The sequence below is a fragment of the Micromesistius poutassou genome (genome assembly GCF_964030765.1).
Source record: "Micromesistius poutassou genome assembly, chromosome: 17".
Taxonomy (NCBI): domain Eukaryota; kingdom Metazoa; phylum Chordata; class Actinopteri; order Gadiformes; family Gadidae; genus Micromesistius; species Micromesistius poutassou.
The window spans coordinates 14716993-14736933 of record NC_140287.1 but is presented as its reverse complement, the minus strand read 5'-3'; the positions used below and the strand labels follow the sequence as shown (position 1 = coordinate 14736933).

Below are 19941 nucleotides of genomic sequence, written 5' to 3'. Positions count from 1 at the left end.
GGTTTGAAGCAGCCACCAGCCTCATACTCTGTTTGCCTTTGGCTCGCCCTTTAAGCCGCCAGACTCTGAACCAAATCTAACCTCACCACAGCTGAACCTACAAAGCGCGACACTGTAAAACCTTTGTTGTGAGCTGACCACGCAAGATTGCATTGCCCCCCCCCCCCCCCCCCCGGGGCCAGCTGGGACGTCATTGAGGCTAGCTTTGAGTTAAAATAGAGATCTCGATTCTCGACCTTGCTGGAAAACAATACTCAACCGATGAGCAAAACCATCCACATATTCCGCAAGTAGCGCAGCTCGAGCCAGGCCACCACTTCCTGTTCCAACGTCCCACTTCCTGTCCACTTTCCTGTGTTCCTAGGAACAGCACTTCTCCACCGTTCAGTTGAGCAGTAGGAAGAGTGAGGGAGCGGGGAGCTATTCAGAGAGAAACGCATCTCTAAAGGACTCTGGGTGAGGAGAGAGAGAGGGGCGGGGCTTCAGTGACGACATAAGAGCAGATTTCTGCCTTCAAAGATATCTGAAGTCCCCATCAATTCATTGTTCTTTGTGTTTATTGTTTGTTTCTGCTCAAAGTAAGAGAAAAGAAAGAGTAACAATTATGTGACCCATAATACAAACAAGAAACCACTTTCTCTACCAAGAAATCACCTCATTTTAACACCGTCCACCATGTACAATTAGACCCCAGTTTGACCCCAAAGTTTGCGTGAAAGCAGTGTCTCGTCCCCCCCCCCCCCCCCCCCCGTCATCAGCTGGGGGCGGTGACCTCCGACCTCAGCAGCCCCGCCCTCCTCAGGGCGCTGTCCACCCGGGGGACCAGCCTCTCGCTGAAGTCCCAGAGCCGGCGGTCGACGTGGAGCTGCTCCAGGGTCAGGTGACCCTGCAGGGGGACGCGCACGTGGATGATGCGGCACACGTCCGGCGGGACTTTGAACACTTCCCCGAAGCTCTGGAGCACGGAGTGGACGGAGGTCTGCTGGAGGGACCTGTGGGGCACGCACGCGCACATGCACACACATGAATGCACACACACAAACACACACACACACATGAAAGCATGCAGGCACGCAAGAATGCACGTGCACGCACACACACACGCAAGCACGCCCACACACACACACACACACACACACGCACAGAAATGGTTAAACCACTCAACAATAGTTGAGTACAAGTACAACGACCAGAAAAGGGAGGGCTGGTTATGATTGTTTTCTAATATAAATGGAAATTAACTGCAGTCGCTGCACTGCTGTTGAAGCACGCAGGCATGCACAAACACGCAAGCACGCCCACACACACACACACACACACACACAGACACATGAATACACATACACCCACGCATGCACAGAAATGGTTAAACCACTCAACATATTTTATAAGTACAACGACCAGAAAAGGGCTTGTTATCTACTAAATACTGCTTTAAAAGAACACTCCAGGTCATGGTGGTTCCACTGAGCACGGCTGAGTGCGGTCTCCCACCGCTGATATTCAGTCTGATAGCACTCTATAGCAGGTATGGTCTAACTCAATTCATGACGAGGAAAGGTTAGGCTATGTGGTGCAGAAACACACTCAGTATATGGCCAGCCCTTTAGCGGTAATAGTAATTGTGGATCAACAATTGCTTTTTGACTAGTTTGAATTCCACGCCAACATTCCCATAATGTAATTTTGACCAGTAGCAATTCTAGATTTCTAGAATTCATCTCGCACTGGGAAAAATTTAAATCATTGATAGCAACAGTACAATAAACAGTGGAAAAGTTAATTGTAGATATCTCAGATGTAACTCGTTAGACCCTACATCAACGCAAAGCAGTGGTGCAGGCGATGTGTAGGAACAGCATGAGAGCCTTAGAGCTAACTCTACCCAACTCTAGGCCAACTCTACCTAGTTGGTGGGAGCCTTAGAGCTGGTAGGCCAACTCTACCTAGTTGGTGGGAGCCTAGCTATTCTGTCTTCAGAGAGTCAGCCCGTGTTTAACCATGACAACGGAAAAGGAGAATGGAAATTAGCTCCAACAGTCTGAGGCTGAAGCAGCGCTGCACTGCTATTGACCTCAGAGCACCTCAGACCCACACACACACACACACACACACACACACACACACACACACACACACACACACAAACCCACTGTCTGAAGGGGGTGTGTCTGAAGGGGGTGTGGCTAGAGGGTGTGTGGCTGTAAAGAAGGCCACACCCCCCCCCCAGTGGTGAGAGCACATTTCCATTGAAGATGATGATTGCTGACGCCTACTTGAAACCATTCAATCTGTTCAGCGTTGCACAACGGTACCACTTAAACTCAACAACGTAATAAAGTATTTCATTAAAGAATGGATGAAAGAAGAACATGACTTGTAAGGCAAGCAGTGAGTTGACGGTACCTGGGCTGGACTATTATCTTGTGGGGGTGGTAGATCTTCCTGTCGGGCTCTTCTCTATAGACGTGCTCCAGGATGTTCACCCCGGGCACCCCTTCCCACTGAGGCCGGTGGAACCTTCCACTGGGCTCAAAGTGGATTTTGGGAAATATGTGGTTCTCAATGAGGAAGACCCCCGCCTACGAAGGGGAGGACGAAGCAGAGAGGAGATGAGCAGGAACACATGAGGAACAGCGGTGCTATGCAGAGTCTAAAGTTCACCTAGACCAGGGATTGGCAACATTCATGACGAAAGAGGGCCACAATTTTTCCTCATCCCCATCAGAGGGCCACATGAACGTGCTCTTCACCTAATCAGATATGGGAGAAGCTACAAAATAATTCAACATAAGAACAAATTATGTGTGGATATATGTCTGTATCATTGGTGGCTGGTGATGAAAGTTGTTGGTGTGGGGCAGTCATGGACGTGGGGTCTGGGGGTCCTCCCCCAGAAATATTTCATTTGGTAGATGTGATTTCCTGTATTCTGGTGCATTTTGGGGATGGTCACTACCTAAAAAATCATTCAGATTCATAGCCTGTATGTATGTTAATTGAACCAACCTACATTAATTCCATATTTTCCATGCTCAAATGCCGTTTTTAACATGTCTATACTCTTGTTAAATGACAAACACAACAAGTTTGTTAAAGCCACATGAGTCATTCTTATTTTTTTTCATCATCATTCAATGATGGCACAAAACAGAAAAACAGTGGCCCAACATTAAGTGCAACAACTAGCATTATATTCAGTGCAGTTGTAGTAGTGGCAACTTAAGTTGATACCTTTCATGACTGATATTGTTTCTAAGCAAACTAGACACATGGGTTAGCCTTTGAATTCTATGAAAAGATACTCTGCTTCTCATCTTGACTGAAAGGTACGGTTTTTGTTGATCCAAGTTTTCTGTAAAAAATCTTAAATTATCTGCGGCCTCAGTGAGGTGTGAGGATGTGGGCCGCATTTGGCCCGCGGGCCGCCAGTTGCCCATCCCCTGACTCTGCATAGCCTCACCCCTCTTACCCACTTATTGTATGTTGTACGTCCTTGCACTGAGAAATAATACTTAGCTTTGTGTAGCATCTTATCCTAGCTATCTTTGTTGTATACGGGGAAGGGGTTAACCTAGAGATCGTTAGTGCTTGGCACTTGGTTCTATGAACATCCTTAGTGTACCGACAGTGAAATATTGTTGTTAATTAAGTTAATTAAGTCACTGTAAATGTAAATGTTTAGAGTCTTAAACTCCACGGTACAAAAAAACGAACCCCCAGTCACCCAATCCCCTGACCCCAGGCCGGTCGTCATGCCTACCGCCCCCGCCCACCTTGGGGTGCTGCTGCTGCAGGGTGTCCAGGAGGGCCACCAGGTCGCCGTCGCGGTAGGGCGTGATGATCTCGTCGATGTCGTTGAGCAGGACGTAGCGGGAGCGCTCCATGTAGCGGTAGGAGCACTCGTTGAGCGTGGTGAGCTGGCCGTAGTAGTGGATGTCCCCGGGGGAGCGAGCGGGCTGCCAGCCGGCGGACGGGGTGAGGTGGCGGTCGATGGGCCAGGGCACCACCTCCACAAAGCCCTCCTGGCTGTAGCTGTGCAGCAGGCGGGAGAGGTCCGGCCCAGAGCTGGTGTTGTACACCACCACCCGGTTGACCCCCAGCAGCCTGGGGGGCAGGAGGACGAGGAGGGAACATCACAAGGAGGGCTGTATGCATCAGAGTGCATCATGGGACTTCTTGTTGGGAACACTCCACCGTATTCATAGAGAGTGGCAGAACTGTAAAGATCCTGAAGAATTTTGTACGTTGGGGTTGATAAATTACCAGACTACTTGCGGGGTGATATGAAAGACATGAATCAGAGGCAAAAAAATCCACTTTCCTTGACAGCGGTCATTATATGTTTAGCAACGGTCGATTATCTAAAAATAATTCACAGCCGGAAGTCGGGAAGGCCCATGCAAGTGAACGGAGCGTTCCACAGCATTGAGAAGAGAGGTGTAATAATTATATATATATACTGTATATATATATATACAGTTTTAGTTTTTAGTTATCCTTTATTACCCCTTTTTTGGGGGAAATTCTTTGTCTGCTTTTGACCCAACCGGGAGCCGGTGAACACACACAGAGGAGTGACTTTGTCAGAGGTCCACACACATGGGGGGGCACATCGGCACACCCAGAGCAGAGCATATATAGATTTATAGATAGATAGACATATAGAGATATATGAGCTGGGTGCTCACCTGTACATCTCCAGAGTCTGCGTGAACTGCAGGACGTTGTTGTACCCTCCGAAGAGGTTGGAGATGCAGACGGTGAGGTTGAGCAGGGGCTGGGGGGCCGCCCCACTGCCCCCCCGGTTCCTGATGGGCAGGAAGGTGCGGTTGAGGGCGGCGGTGTCCGGGCGGTGGCCCTCCGGCACCAGGGTGACGTGGGTGGCCAGGCAGCCCGCAGGGACCTGGCACAGGACGTCCGTCGCTCCGTAGGGGAAGCCGAAGTGGTCTGAGTGCTTCAGGACCGTGGCGGGGGCCTCGCCGGACGCCTCGCCGGACGCCTCGCCGGACGCCTCGCCGGACGCCTCGCCGGACGCCTCGCCGGCCGGCGTCCGGCCGGGGCAGCAGAAGACGCAGCGGAGCGGCTGGACCGAGTCCCGCCTGAACATGCCGATGATGCGCACGTCGAACTTCTCCACCCGCCGGTCGGCGAACGCAGACACCAGCAGGTGTTTGGTGTGGGCCAGCGGCGTGATGGTCTGGGTGGCCACAGCGCCACAGGCGGGTTCAGGGTCGTGGGCGGGGTCGTGGACGGGGTCGTGGGTGGGGTCGTGGGCGGGGTCGTGGTCGGCGGCGGGGTCGGCGGATGGCGGTAATGCTCGGAACAGTGTGGGAACAGTGTTCAGAGTGTCCAGGAGGCACAGGATCAGGAGCATGACGACAGAGGTCAGGGCGAGGAGCAGGACAAACTTCCCCCTCCTACCAATCCAGTTCTCCATCCCCATCGCCATGGGAACGGAGTCAGGACGAGGAGCAAGGGACGAGGAGCCGGGACGAGGAGTCAGGAGGAGGAGCCGGGACCAGGAGCCGGGACCAGGAGCCGGGACCAGAAGCCAACAGGCCCGAGGGACCTCGCAGTCTGAGGGGAGAAGCGGTCGTTTTAGCATTCAGCAAAACGGTCACCACTCAAGGGCCGGGATTGGGTTTTATGTAAACAATAGACGTTTTTACACTGCCAAATATGCCCGTCTAATGCACGCCTTTTTCCCGGGCATGGTCCGTGCGTTTACACTGCCTGAGGTAAATTGCCGGCTTAAGCTAGCACCCCAAATTACCCTCCCGGACCCTACACACATTGGTGGTTTCATTTTGATGTAAATGCAATTAGACGCTCCGCAGTTCAACGTTAAATTGCATATAACCAACCCAGTCATCAGAGAAAAACGTTCTCAGAGTACTCTTCTACGAACGACGGATACGTAGCTCAGTCAACGTTTCAGGGCCAAAATACGTTACATGTCAACGTTCCATTGTAAAGAGTGGAGACTGCGCCCGCACCACGTGACTTTCAAGTTTATTATTTCAGCACAGAAGAAAGATGGCGGCCAACCGTGTAAAATGCTACATTTTAGGGCCGTTTCTGTATCTTCAGGTTTTTGGATAACATTTTTAGCGAGAAATGTGTACTTTATGTTCACAATCTTGATTCAGAGAATGCATATGAGCTTTAGTTTAGATGTTACGCGGATATAGATCGTTCCTGCCAGCAAAACGTTGTGAACTGACGTAATGCCCAAGGATACGTTGACAGTATACGTTTTCGTGAACACTGGATTACGTTGCAGTTCAACGTAAAAGTCGCGGGTGTAAGCCTCAAAGACGCGGGTCCCACGTCCACCGCCCCGCCCCCCCCTCAACAATCCCGATCGTCCCCCCCCCCCGTCAACAATCCCGATTATAAGTCTAAACTGCGGAAAATAGAAAGATATTCCAACGTGAATTTTGAAGGACACCTTAGAATATCTGTTGTCTATTTCCTAGCCAGCCGACCCTAGATTACGACAAAAACATGTTGTTGTTTTTTTGCCGTGAGAAATTGGATGTGTGGCGTGTGTGCGTGTGTGTGTAAGCAGGCAAAAGCGCGTGTCACACGGTCAAACCGTGAGAGTTGGCAGCTCTGTGTTTAATTTTGTTTTGAAAGTAATAATATTAGAGGGAACTTTTTCTTGTATTTTTTTGTTGCAATGCTTTGTGTGTGTGTGTGTGTGTGTGTGTGTGTGTGTGTGTGTGTGTGTGTGTGTGTGTGTGTGTGTGTGTGTGTGTGTGTGTCCACTGCCCCTCCCCGCCCATCCTCTGGTGTTTAATAGTTCTGACTGAGTTTTCATAAAGATTATACAATACATATTACACCCCAACTGTTTCTGTGGTGGGTTTTGAAAGTACCCAAGAAAACCGTGACCCGCGGATTACACCCGCGACTCCGTTTTTATTGTTGACGGGGAGGGGGGGGCGATCGGGATTGTTGACTGGGGGGCGGGGGCGGGCGATCGGGATTGTTGAAGGGGAAGGGGAGGGGGGGGGGACCCGCGACTCTCCAAATAATTCCAATTTATGTATTTTTTATAACCAGGAAATGTCCTTGTTGGTAGGTACAACTCACTATTTTACGTTGAACTGCAACGTAATCCAGTACGTATCCTTGGGCATTACGTCAGTTCACAACGTTTTGCTGGCAGGAACGATCTATATCCGCGTAACATCTAAACTAAAGATTGTGAACATAAAGTACACATTTCTCGCTAAAAATGTTATCAAAAAACCTGAAGATACAGAAACGGCCCTAAAATGTAGCATTTTACACGGCTGGCTGCCATCTTTCTTCTGTGCTGAAATAAGAAACTTGAAAGTCACGTGGTGCGGGCGCAGTCGCCACTCTTTACAATGGAACGTTGACATATAACGTATTTTGGCCCTGAAACGTTGCCTGAGCTACGTATCCGTCGTTGGTAGAAGAGTGCACAGCACGGCGTGCTGCGGTTTGTACTGCCAACGGACATGGCGCACGGGAGCGGAGCACGGCCGAAAGTTAAGGAGGAGGCAGGGAGCTGCAGTTATGCCCGTTCGGTGGGTCTGGCGGCGGAGTTTGAGCGCGCTGTGGAGACCAAGGCCCGCTTGAAGGAGACGGCGAGGCGCATGGCTAACGACGCGGGAATGAGCTCCACCAACCCCCGACAGAGCGGAGGACATGACGGACGCTTCGACGTTGGCGCGTCGGCTCCTCCAAAGCATGACAGCAGAGAGTATGCGCAGCCTGTGTGGCAAAGGGGCGGTGCCTATACTTGCCGGGCCCCATGTAAAACACCAAAGTACTCCGGTAAGGCAGACTGGCAGGCGTTTCATGCCCAATACGAACTGTTGTCACAAGCTGCAGGCTGGTCGGAGGATGATAAAGCGCTACAGCTGGCGTTATGCCTTACAGACGACGCACTGGCATGCCTGTTACTGCTCAGCCCAGAAGAAAGAAATAATTATGAGGCTCTTGTTGGGGCTCTACAGAGACGTTTTGGACATTGTGAACAGCCCGGTCTCCTACGCTCTGAACTTTCCAACAGACGCAGGCGGCCTGGAGAGCCCCTCCGTGTGTTAGCTAATGACATTGAAACCCTAGCCAGGAGGGCTTATGCCCACATGCCCCCGGCGATACAGACGGAGCTCGCCAGGGACCAGTTCATCCAAGCTATAACCCCCAGCGGGCTGCGCATTCAGACCCAGCTCGCTCATCCCCGCTCCATACAAGAGGCTCTGGAACTGGCTCTAGAGAGGGAGATTGTGGGGGGCGGGACCATGGAAGGCAGCCCTGAAGAGAGTGGTCCTACGGTGAGAACCGCTGCATGCACTGATACAGCCCAAGTAAAGCCTGCATGGGTGGCTGAAATTACCGAACTGATACGGGCTGTGTCCATGCATTCGCCGCAAAGTGCCACACGGCCTCGCCAACGCCCCCTGGTCTGCTGGGGATGTGGACAGCCTGGCCATCTCCTCAGACAGTGCTCCAAGCATTCCAAAGACCAGGGAAACGGCCCGGGGCCCATATAGATGGGACGGTACGGACCCCGGGCATGGTGTCCCATGCAGTTGCCGTGGAGGATGGAGGAGCCCAACAGCACAGACGGGGGAGAGGGGCTCCACTCCCCCCTGAAGCAGGCAATACAGAATCCACGATGGTGGTGGGTTGGACTCATTCTGGGAATTTCTGCCATGTTCCCGTCACCATACACGGGACCCCACGTACGGCCCTTGTGGACACGGGCTCCACAGCAACGCTGATGAGGCCAGATGTAGTTCCAGTGGGGACACAGTTGGAGCAGACTACGGTGCAGCTGAGGACAGTGACTGGTGAGCTGGCCCCTATGCTTGGTAAGGGGAGGGTGACGTTGAATGTGGGAGGTCTGTCAGTGGATTTTAAAGTATGGGTGGCGCAGGTGCAGGACCCCTGCATACTGGGGCTGGACTTTTTGAGGGCTGCGCGCTGTCTGCTGGACCTAGGAAAGAACACATTGACCTTTCCTGGGGGCCCGACTGTTAAACTGATACCGCCCACCCAGTCCCCAAATCCACACCCCCTGGTCAGGACAGCCATGGAAACGCACTGCCATGACACAAAAACCCCAGTAGAGAGAATCACCCCCCCTGTTCGCAGCTTCCCGCCACTGGTGCCCCATGCCCCCAGCAACGGTCAGCCCCCCTCTGCACACACCCATTCATCTTCCCCAGCCCAGCCAGCTACGGTGGGGGAGACGGACAGGTTGTCGGTGGTGAGAGAGATATGGAGACAGAACTGCGACCAATTGGAGCAATGGCAGCAGGAAGAGCTGTGGAAGGTGTTATCTGACTTTACGGACATTTTTGCACTAACAGACAACGAAGTGGGCCTGACACACCTGGTCCAACACGAAATAGACACTGGGGGTGCACGGCCCATCAAGACGCGTCCCCGGCGTCTCCCCATGGCTCACCGTGAGGCTGCGGACAGAGCGGTTGAAGAGATGCAAAGAGATGGCATTATTGAACCGTCAGACAGCCCCTGGGCCTCGGGAGTGGTGATGGTGTCGAAAAAGAGGAGCACCAAGATGAGATTCTGCGTGGACTACAGACCGCTGAACAGTGTGACGAGGAAGGACTCGTATCCGTTACCCAGGATCGATGAGTCACTGGACTTGGTGTCTGGCTCCTCCTGGTTCTCTTCACTCGACCTGCGAAGCGGATACTGGCAGGTGCCCCTCAGCCCTGAAGCAAGACAAAAGACTGCCTTCTGTACGGACAGGGGGTTGTGGCAGTTCCGGGTTCTCAGTTTCGGCCTGTGCAACGCCCCAGCCACCTTTGAAAGACTCATGGACAGGGTGCTGGCTGGCATCCCCCGTCAGAGATGTCTGGTGTATTTGGATGACATCCTGGCCCATGGGAGCTCGTTCCAAACAGCCCTGGAGTCGCTGAGGCTGGTGCTGCAGAGAGTGGCGGCGGCGGGCCTGAAATTACACCCGAATAAGTGCCGCTTCATGAGGAAGGAGGTGGAGTTTTTGGGTCACAGACTGGGAGGAGAAGGCATCAGCACACTGGAGGAGAAAGTGCATGCAGTGAGAGACTGGCCCACACCCACTGACCAACGACAGCTGAAGAGCTTCCTCGGCCTGGCCTCATATTACAGGAAGTTATGGGTGCTATGTCAGTAGACAGTCAGTAGACTGGCTCCAGGGTTTGCGAATGTGTGGTGCATTGTCTGAGTCTCTAGCATCTCTCCATGTTGGGACATCCGGCCTCCGGCTCAGGCCTTGACCTGAAGAATAGCTGGTTATGTGTGTTAGTTTAGAACACGGGTTAACTATATTCGTAATGTACGTATCATGTGGTGTGTTCATAACGTACATATCATGTGGTGTGCTCATTGGGCTGTTTTTCCCATCAAACCGGAGGACCAAGTCGCACGCTGGATTGAAATGCTGCAGTCCTATGTCTTCACAGTGGTACACAGGGCCGGTGCCAGCCACGCCAACGCCGATGCCTTGTCCCGCCGCCCCTGCGCACTGGGAGGGTGCCAGTACTGTGAGCGGAGAGAAGCACGTGAGAGAGAGCTCTGTATCGAGGAGGAGACATGTCCCATGCACGAGGGGGCCGGACCAGTCTGCCGCGGAACGCAGATGGTTGACGTGGCCGAGTGGCAGACACAACAGGAGCGGGACATGGACATACGACCGGTGCGACAGTGGGTTGAGGCAGGTCAGAGACCACCCTGGGAGGAGGTGACTGGGTGCTCCACTGCTACGAAAGGCATGTGGACTAGGTTTGAGGCGCTGAGAGTAAGGGATGGAGTACTGCAGAGAGCCTGGAAGGAGCCTGCTACGGGAGAAGAAAGGTGGCAGGTGGTAGTCCCCAGTTCACTGAGAGACGCTGTGCTGAGAGCATCCCATGGGACCACAGGAGCGGGGCACTTTGGGGTAGCAAAAACACTCCACCGGCTTCGTCAGGGGTTTTACTGGGGGCGGGTCCGAAGGGACGTAGAGGACTTTTGCCGCCGCTGCGACCCCTGCGCGGCCTACAAGGGCCCCCCAGATCAGTCCCGCGCACAACTACAACAACAGGCGGTGGGGGCTCCCATGGAAAGAGTAGCTGTGGACGTCATGGGCCCATTTCCCCGCACGGACACAGGCAACAGATAGGTTTTGGTCGCCATGGATTATTTCACAAAATGGCCTGATGCGTATGCAATACCAGATCAGGAAGCAGAGACGGTGGTTGACGCTCTGGTAGAGGGCATGTTCAGCAGGTTCGGGGTGGCAGAAACCATCCACAGTGACCAAGGGAGGAATTTCGAGTCGCGGGTCTTTGCTGCCATGTGTGAGCACACGGGCATGCATAAGACCCGGACCACAGCCCTGCACCCCCAGAGCGACGGCCTCGTCGAGAGGTTCAATAGGACCCTGGGAAAGCAGCTGGCAATCCTCACCGCGGAACATCAACGGGACTGGGACACGCACCTGCCCTTCGTCCTCATGGCCTATAGGTCTGCTGTTCAGGAGTCCACCTCATGCACGCCTGCCCTCCTCATGTTGGGGCGGGAGCTACGGACGCCGGTGGAGGTGGCCTTTGGCAAGCCCCCTGACACCCCTGCTGTTCCTCCGGGGAGAGAGTATGCCAGGAGACTCCAGGATCGGATGGAGTCCGCCCATAACTTTGCCCGAGACCAGCTGGAGAAAGCGGGCATGAAACAGAAAAGGAACTACGACATAAGGTCGAAGGGAAGACACTTCCAAGCTGGAGAGCTGGTGTGGGTGTACCGCCCCTGCAGGAAGAAGGGACGGTGCCCCAAGTTGGACTGTCATTGGGAGGGGCCTTGTCAGGTGGTGGAGCGGCTGGGTGAAGTAGTGTACCGGGTCCAGCTGCCAGGAAAGAGGAAGAAGGTTGCGCTCCACAGAGACAGGTTGGCCCCGTACAGAGGGGACTCCCTCCCTTCCCCAAGCCTGGAGTCCCGGGCGCCCGCCAGGAGGGGTGACGGCGCAACCTCTGCACGTGGCTACAGAGGGGCACACGAGCCCTATCGAAGCCCCATTTCCCCTGCACATACTTCCCCAGCGACAGTGACTGACCCCCCTGTTCACATCCCTCCTTTCCCCTTCCCATCACAGACACCTTCCACTGCACAGGGGCGTTGCACCCACCGGGCAGAAGCGCCTGCGTCCCCCACGCGGCCGCGGAGACAGGGACGTCGGCCGGCCCGTTTCAGAGACTTTGTGTAGTCCCTCGGGACGAGGGACTTTGTTGGGGGGGAGCTGTGTAACGAGCTGGGTTAATGTGGTTCTGTTATTATGCGTTCAGCAGTTATGCAAATGTTCACATGTGTTGGGTTATGCACTAATGTTATTGGTAGAGGTTAATGGGGGATCGTCTCGCGAGAGGGGGTGGGGAGGAGGACTACGTGAGGGGGTCCGGAAGGGACGTGTTTGAGTGAGTTAAGTCTGGTTCGGCTGGATGGACGGCGTGGTCACGGCCAACAGTGACCGGGGATAACTGTTTATCTGCTAATAAAGAGCAGGATTGCAAGCCAGACATCGCCTGTTTATTCAACGCTGCACCACCGTGGGGTGAGCGTTACAATATATATATATATGGATCTGAATGGGGATATGATAAGTTAATTTACTTGAGGTGGTAAACAGTCTGGTTATGTTTTTAAACCGTTTATTCTCTTTCTAGAAGGACTACTTTATTTTGAGATGCCCCTGGAATCCCCATGTTTCTTTCTAGTGTAAAGCACACAGGACATCCAACAAATAATTAACTACCATTAGTGACTAGAATAATTTCATCACTTCTAGACTGAATTTAATTAATGCATTCCATGGTTACCATGCAGTAAATATACCAATAAATACCAATGGTAAAAATACACATTTTCACAAACTTCCCTTTGCCCAAACACAAAAGTGCCTCATTCACAAACACACACACAAACAGCCAACATTCAGAAAAAGTGAACTATTTAATGACTGTTTAATGAGTTACACAGTCATGTATTCTTTACATGTTTTTCTTCATTCATTTCTTATTAACTTTAGTCGGTTTTCAAAACGTTTACAGACATTTGAATTACTGACATATAATAAAGACTATCTAGACAATCTAGAGCTTGTGCTCACTACTAACCTGTTGTTGTTGTTTAATTATATTCGGGCTAATTAAATAATATCTGGGGCTTTAGCCCCGAATAAAACAGCCTAGTGACGACACTGCTGCTACCTAAACATTTTCTCATAACATTTTATATGATGTATATAAATCCAACATTGGCAACTCTTCCATTTTTTGAATTGTGATTTTTGATTAATTATTAAATTTGTGGTCACCCACTTCCACATTCTATCATTGATTTTTCCATCAGCATTCAACACAATTGCCCTTTCAACTATTCCGGTTTAGGCCTACATTTGAGCTGCACGTTGTGCAGCACGTTGTGACATCGAGACAAGAGATCCTGCGACAGCTTGGACTATGGACCGTTACATTAACACCTCAGTTATTCACCGTTTATTCCCTTTATTAGGGAAGTAAGTAATTAGTTATAGTTACTCACTACTTGTTCCAAAAAGTCCATAACTGAGTTAGTAACTGAATTACTTTATAATAAAAGTAACTAGTTATCAGGGAACAGGGATGCAAACAGACCTATGGTCAAAAAAGAGAGAGATTTTCGAAGCTCGCGCCCCCGCAGCAATTATCAAATAATGACATTTCCACCAACCTCTGCCATCCCCGGCCCACCCTATACACAGACAAAGTGCAAACTGAAATTCTTAAAATGAAAATCCACAAAACGTTAATTTTGTTTAACTAGTCTTCAACACACACACACACACACACACACACACACACACACACACACACACACACACACACACACACACACACACACACACACACACACACACACACACATACACACACTCACCTCTCCATTGGCAATCCGATTGCACATTGGAATCGGGAGTACTACACTTTCCCTGATCTTTTCGGCTGCTGAGGCCTGATTCTGGCTGGTAGCTGGTAAAGGATTGTCCTTACAGAGGAGCTGGGCCACACTTTGGGTAGATACGATGGAGGCCACTCTCTGTGTGTATTGTGCTCTGGCAGTGTTCCAACAGGGCATGCAGCCCTCTGGAACCATAATTTATCTCTTTAACGCAGAGAGTGCATTTAGCACATCCCTTTTTTTCAATTTAAAAAAAAAAGTCTGATAGTTTGAAATTGCGTTGACTGCCTTGACCTCAATTGCAGTTTCAACTTTTAGCCAAGGCCACTTCCAACTGGTTTTACATCCTTTATCCACTTGTTGCACAGTAAGTGCCGCACTCTCATCAAATTCTCTCATTCTGCAAATGAAGAGTTGAATATTTTAGCCATACTGTAGCATAACGCGACCAGACGTCTGAAACCGGGACGTCTGATCACCCTAGACTTTCTGTATCATAACGGAGAGCAAAGTAGTTCACTCAGCCCCCTTTCCTCAATGTGCCCTGCGCCACCTTCAGCAATCTATTTGACTCAATTAAAATGTATTAAATGATTTTAGTATCCTTAAAAAAGCAGTGCCGCCTGTTGATAAGATAAGCCCACTCCATGTGTTTCCCACACATAGGCCAATATTGAACAACGAGCGCCACAAATTGATTCCGCTTTTCTTATTATTTTTACTTGAACGCGATTTTTAAATGTTCCCATTCAGACAGTCCTGTGCGCGTATGCAAATTAGCCATGTGCGCCAAACAGAAGAAGGGCCCTATCTTGCGCCCGGCGCAATTGACTTTCTACACCGACGCATGTGTCATTGCTAGTTTGCACCCGGCGCAAAGCTGATTTTCCCCCGCAGCAACCAGGCACCACTACACTTGCATGTTAAATATTATGATGTCAAAGATTATTCATACGTGTGAAACTGCATAGAAATAGCGTGTGGATTGTGGAAACATTTTTTCCCCTGCATGAATGAACATGAATGAAGTATAGTAGGCTATGCCATCCGTTAAAACAATAATAATAACAATAATACATTCGAGCAAAGTATATTCCAGGCTTCCAAAACAAAATCTAGTTTTAGGGTAGGCTAAATGATTGGTTAAGTTATTTGGGAAAGAACAGCTGATACAGCGGTAAGTTGTACTTTTAAATCAATGCATCTGCAAACACCGTACAGCAAATGTTCTTGACCCAGACATCGTGTACAAGCCCATTACTTTTAGGATTGATGAGTATTTGATCGTGGGAAAAAACATAGTTTTACCGCGAGTGAGTATTTAATAGAATGAATGAATGCGGGTGATGCTTGGTGTGCGCGTGTGTGTGCGCGCCCATCTGTCTAAACACACGCAAATTAAACACGTAAGTGTATGAGAAGGAAATCGAGTCAGTCGACCTGCGATAAGCAGCTGATTCTGAACGGACTCTTCTCTCTTCGAGATGGACGTGTTCTAACGCATTTTTAATCAATGAAATGTTAACACAACAGTATCTGACCATTTAATTTTCGAAATTTTAGGTGAAGCCGAGCTTCCCTTGCAGTAGAGAAGTCGCCACTACGAAATAATGCAATGTATCCAACTAGCGGGATCTAAACAAACTAAGCTCCAGCGAATTACTACAATGCAGAAGTAGTGGAGAATGGCGAAACACAGCAACTATAGCCTACTCTCAACCAAAATAAAAATGATTTTATTTTACCCCGTGATTGGTAGATCATCTACCAAATAAGTAAATGCATAGATACAGTCTATGAGAAAACAGTAAATCAGAACGCTGCGCACGCGAAGCCAGTTGTTTCGGCAGGGCGCGCGCACCTGTATCTCGCGCTGCAAGGATTTTCATAGTCTGACCCTGGAGTTTGGCGCCGCGTCTGAGGGTCTGATTATATCAACAGTAATTCTGTATTGCATCTACCGTTGATGCAATACAGAATTACTGTTGATGAAATTATAATTAGACCCTCAGACCCTCCCAGACCCCCCCCCCCAAAAAAAAAAAAAAAAAACCTCATCGGATCTACACGATTCACACAAGTCACCCAAACAGCCGTGAAAAAAGCGACAGCCGCCGAAAAGCGCGCTGTTTGCATCCCTGAGGGAAAGAACTATTTGCGTTACTGTAAAAAAAAAAAAAAAAAAAGTTGCTGTATGCCAATGAATTTGAATTAGTGCTTATATCTCCACTTTGAAAATGACAACTTTTCACCGGATTGCTCCGGACTCGCCGTCTCTGCTGCTTCATCGAATCTGTTTGGTGTATGTGTGTGGTGCGCGTGGTACGCGTATCCTGGCTTGTGTGTAAAAACACTGGCTCCGATTGGCTACCATGAAACATGACTCTGCCTTAGCCAATCATAATCGCTTATCTCGTTGTTAACCCGTCTCCTCACTAGCAGTTTGTGTGTGGAGCCAGGGGTGCGTTCGGATTAAACAGTTTATTCAATCAATTCATAGTACCGCACCGCTCACTTCAGTACACAACACAACACAACAACCTGACTTTTAGTACACAACACAATAATCTCACCTAGTGAGAGAGTGACAGTGTCAGATTATATAAGTAAATATATAGATAGAGATAGCCTAGATATATATATATATATATATATATATATATAGATATAGATATAGATAGATAGATAGAATAACATAACATAACATGACACACGTGTGGTTTGAGAACGTTTTAAACTCAATCAATATGAGAACGTTTTAGACTCAATCAATATGAAGTCGAGGGGAGACGAAGCTCTGTTCGTTTGTATCTTTTATTTACGTGACCATATTTTTATTTTATGTAAAAAAAAAAATTAAAAAAAAAAGGAATCAGTTCTCTTCTTTTTGGGAATCAGTTCTCGTCGTTCACCTTCGGGATTCTTTCGTTCTGACCGAATCGTTCGCGAATCGCCCATGCCTAATGAACATACTCGTGCCTGCTGGCTTGAAGGGGACCATGATCCTGCCTGAAATGTAAGTATGCTATCTTTAGCACAAACGGATTCAGGCAGCATACCTCAAATCCAGGATGCTCAGTTAGGCACGTTACATCTGCATCTTACATCGGGGTGAGCTCCTCGACCAGCGACCAAAACGCGCTCACCTCCCTACAACACAAGCTCTCCACCACAGTTTCCATGGGACGACACCGCCCACACAGACACCTGCCAAACACAGCGACAAAGACACGCTTACTACTCTCTCCCTGTCCCGGTAAGCGGTACCCTGACGGTGTCAATGACAATCAATCACGAGGAAAACTAGTTAGCACTATCAAAAATAATCACACTGAAGACATGACCAGCCTACTCGGCTTCGGTTACGTTTGAAAACAACATTTTCACCGGAGAAAGAGGTAAAAGCTTAGAAATAAAGCCAACGACATAATCAGTCAATCAATATTGGGTGCCGTTTGTAAAAATTCGGTTACAATTTTTTAGCTGATACATTTTCAACATTTAGCTCACTTTCGTCACATTTTCCTCACATTTGAGACAGAAATTCATGTAAAACAACAAATGTAATTTTCAACAATATGTTCAAATGTAAAAAATCTATGTTAAAAATTATATATAAATGTTATATCTAAATCTAAATGTTAAATCTAAATGTAAATGTTAAATCTAAATCTAAATGTTACCTAAATGTTAAATGTTAAATCTAAATCTTAAATCTAAATCTAAATGTTGTATATAAATCTAAATGTTAAATCTAAATGTTAAATCTATATCTAAATGTTAAATGTTAAATCTAAATGTTAAATCTAAATCTAAATGTTAAATCTAAATCTAAATGTTAAATCTAAATCTAAATGTTAAATGTTAAATCTTAATGTTAAATGTTAAATCTAAATGTTAAATCTAAATGGGTCGCCAAGTGTAAAGCTAAATGTTTAGAAAATATTCAAATCCCCAAGGAAACCACGCCACTGCAGTGGCTTCAAATCGCGCGGCAACGATCGCACGGCCCCGCCCCCCTCCCCCGGACTTGTGGTGAAAGGCAGGCGGGCATGGCCGGTTCTCTAGAGTCCTAGACATAGGACAGACCGGGGGAGCAACACCCTGGAGTGCAGCCCGTACAGCTGCAATAACCGCCCGTTCGATGTCTAGGACGAAAACTTTAACACCATTTCGGAGACATTTCTAACTTTATATACATATCTTGAGTGCTTTATGTACCCATTAATCGACAGTGGTGTTTAACCTGCACATTGGCCTTTAACATTTACAATACACTTCATTATCACAACGCAACATTGTAAAATAATGTTGATAAACTATATGATACCAACGAAAATCAGATAAACCTCACCTTAGTGCCTATAATAAAAGCAGTTATGGTCTGTGCATCATATCACAAAGGTTAAATTAAATGGCATGAAGTACAAATATGGCACAAAGGAGTTTGAGAGTAAAAATTAAAAAAAATAGGGGTGCCGTGGATGGAAAGAAATATGTTTAGGGGTGCCGTGAGCCAGAAAAGTTCCTCTCAGCCTCAGGGCCTACTGGCAGGTAAAGGCAGGCCTGGGTCCGCTGATAGTGTTGAGGAGGACTGCTGCTCCACTCTTTTTTTATTTACTCCCCCTTGGTTTGCCTGGTGACATAAAATTAGGACATGCCCCCCCCCCCCCCCCCCCCACACACACACACACAAATGTGGTACAGTCCTTAGAATCATTGGTCGACGGCGCTAAGTGCAAATATGGAACCAAGCGCAAATATGGCTTCAAGCGCAGATATTGTACCAAGCGCGAATATGGAATAGTGATTTGAATGTTTATTTTGTATTTTTCATCATTCTTTTATTATTTTTCGAGTAGCCATATACACAGTCATAATTTCAAGCACTTCGCCATTTCCCACTTTAAATCGAACACCATCAGAAAATCCCAATATCGTCTCGTTTTGACTAAAGTTATTTTGTACACAAATAATTGATCTCGTGTTCTTTCAAGACCCGATAACCTTTCGTTATTGTACTAGACGTTTGAAACAGCTCAGGTGTGTAACGGGACACATTTAAAAGTTTACTGTAGCATTTATGAAACTATAAACTAGTAACGGATATGATGAACAGAGTGAGAGGTATCGGCTGTCAGCAGACTGCGCTCTGGAGCTCTGACGCAGAGATTGAATATATGTATTTTTATTAACAGTGTTTAGTATATAGTATGCTTACTTTATACTAAACCCTGTCTCAACACTTTACGGTTTCAGGGTTGTAGTCTGTGTATCGTTTATTCTGCTCAAAAAGGGCCTGTGGGTAGCCTCGAACATATCCCTATAACGTAACCTAGTTCCTGGTATTGGGACACTTATTACCCCTGTGTTTAGTGAGCCTACTTACCGCTATAAAATATCCAGAATGAAACAGGTGTCTTTGTAAATGTCCTCCCTGGAGTTCACAGAGACGAAGCATCCATGACTCGATCTTGAAGTCAATTGATTTGTAAGTTTACCTTGCTTGATCAAGGTACGTGTGCGTGTGCGTGTGCGTGTGTTTTTCTGAAATCAAGCTCCACCCATGCAATAAGTCGTAATGGAAAAGGGCTTTGATACTCGTATTGACAAATGTTGGGTATCGTTTTAAACAGTGGCGATCTTAGTCCTTTGGGGGCTCCAGGCAAAGGTGACCAGAATTGTTGACGGGGAGGGAGTTTTGGGTTGCGGGCGGAGGAGAGGAGAAGACATGAGAGCAGAGAAAGTCCAGGGTGTGGTTTGATCAGAGAGCAAGTTACTGCATGAGTATTTCATGAGAAAAAGATAATTTGCTATCCCTAGTCTTCACACTTTTCAACAGCAGCAACCAGGTATACATTTTAGAAAGCAAGAAATTAATCATGCCTTTTTCTCGGAATTCCCTCATGAATATACCCCAGGAATTATGTTTTTTAATATATATATGTCATCAAAAAGCAGGCACCCTGCACACCGATA

The 19941-nt window shown here is 48.5% G+C and overlaps 1 protein-coding gene across 2 annotated transcripts; it reads right to left on the bottom strand.

Annotated features, from left to right (window-relative positions):
• Positions 1–539: 539 nt before the first annotated feature.
• LOC311362091 (uncharacterized protein) lies at positions 540–19492 on the bottom strand. 2 transcript variants are annotated; one of them, XM_084481898.1, is made up of 5 exons: positions 19352–19492; positions 4692–5580; positions 3777–4107; positions 2407–2582; positions 540–992 (listed from the first exon to the last, which is right to left on the bottom strand). In XM_084481898.1, the coding sequence occupies exons 2-5, from the start codon at positions 5450–5452 to the stop codon at positions 755–757; spliced, it is 1506 nt and encodes a 501-aa protein (XP_084338024.1). In that variant the 5' UTR covers positions 5453–5580; positions 19352–19492; the 3' UTR covers positions 540–754. The 2 variants fall into 2 exon arrangements, with proteins under 2 accessions (XP_084338024.1, XP_084338025.1); XM_084481899.1 differs by lacking the exon at positions 19352–19492 and adding an exon at positions 17022–17167.
• Positions 19493–19941: the final 449 nt, after the last annotated feature.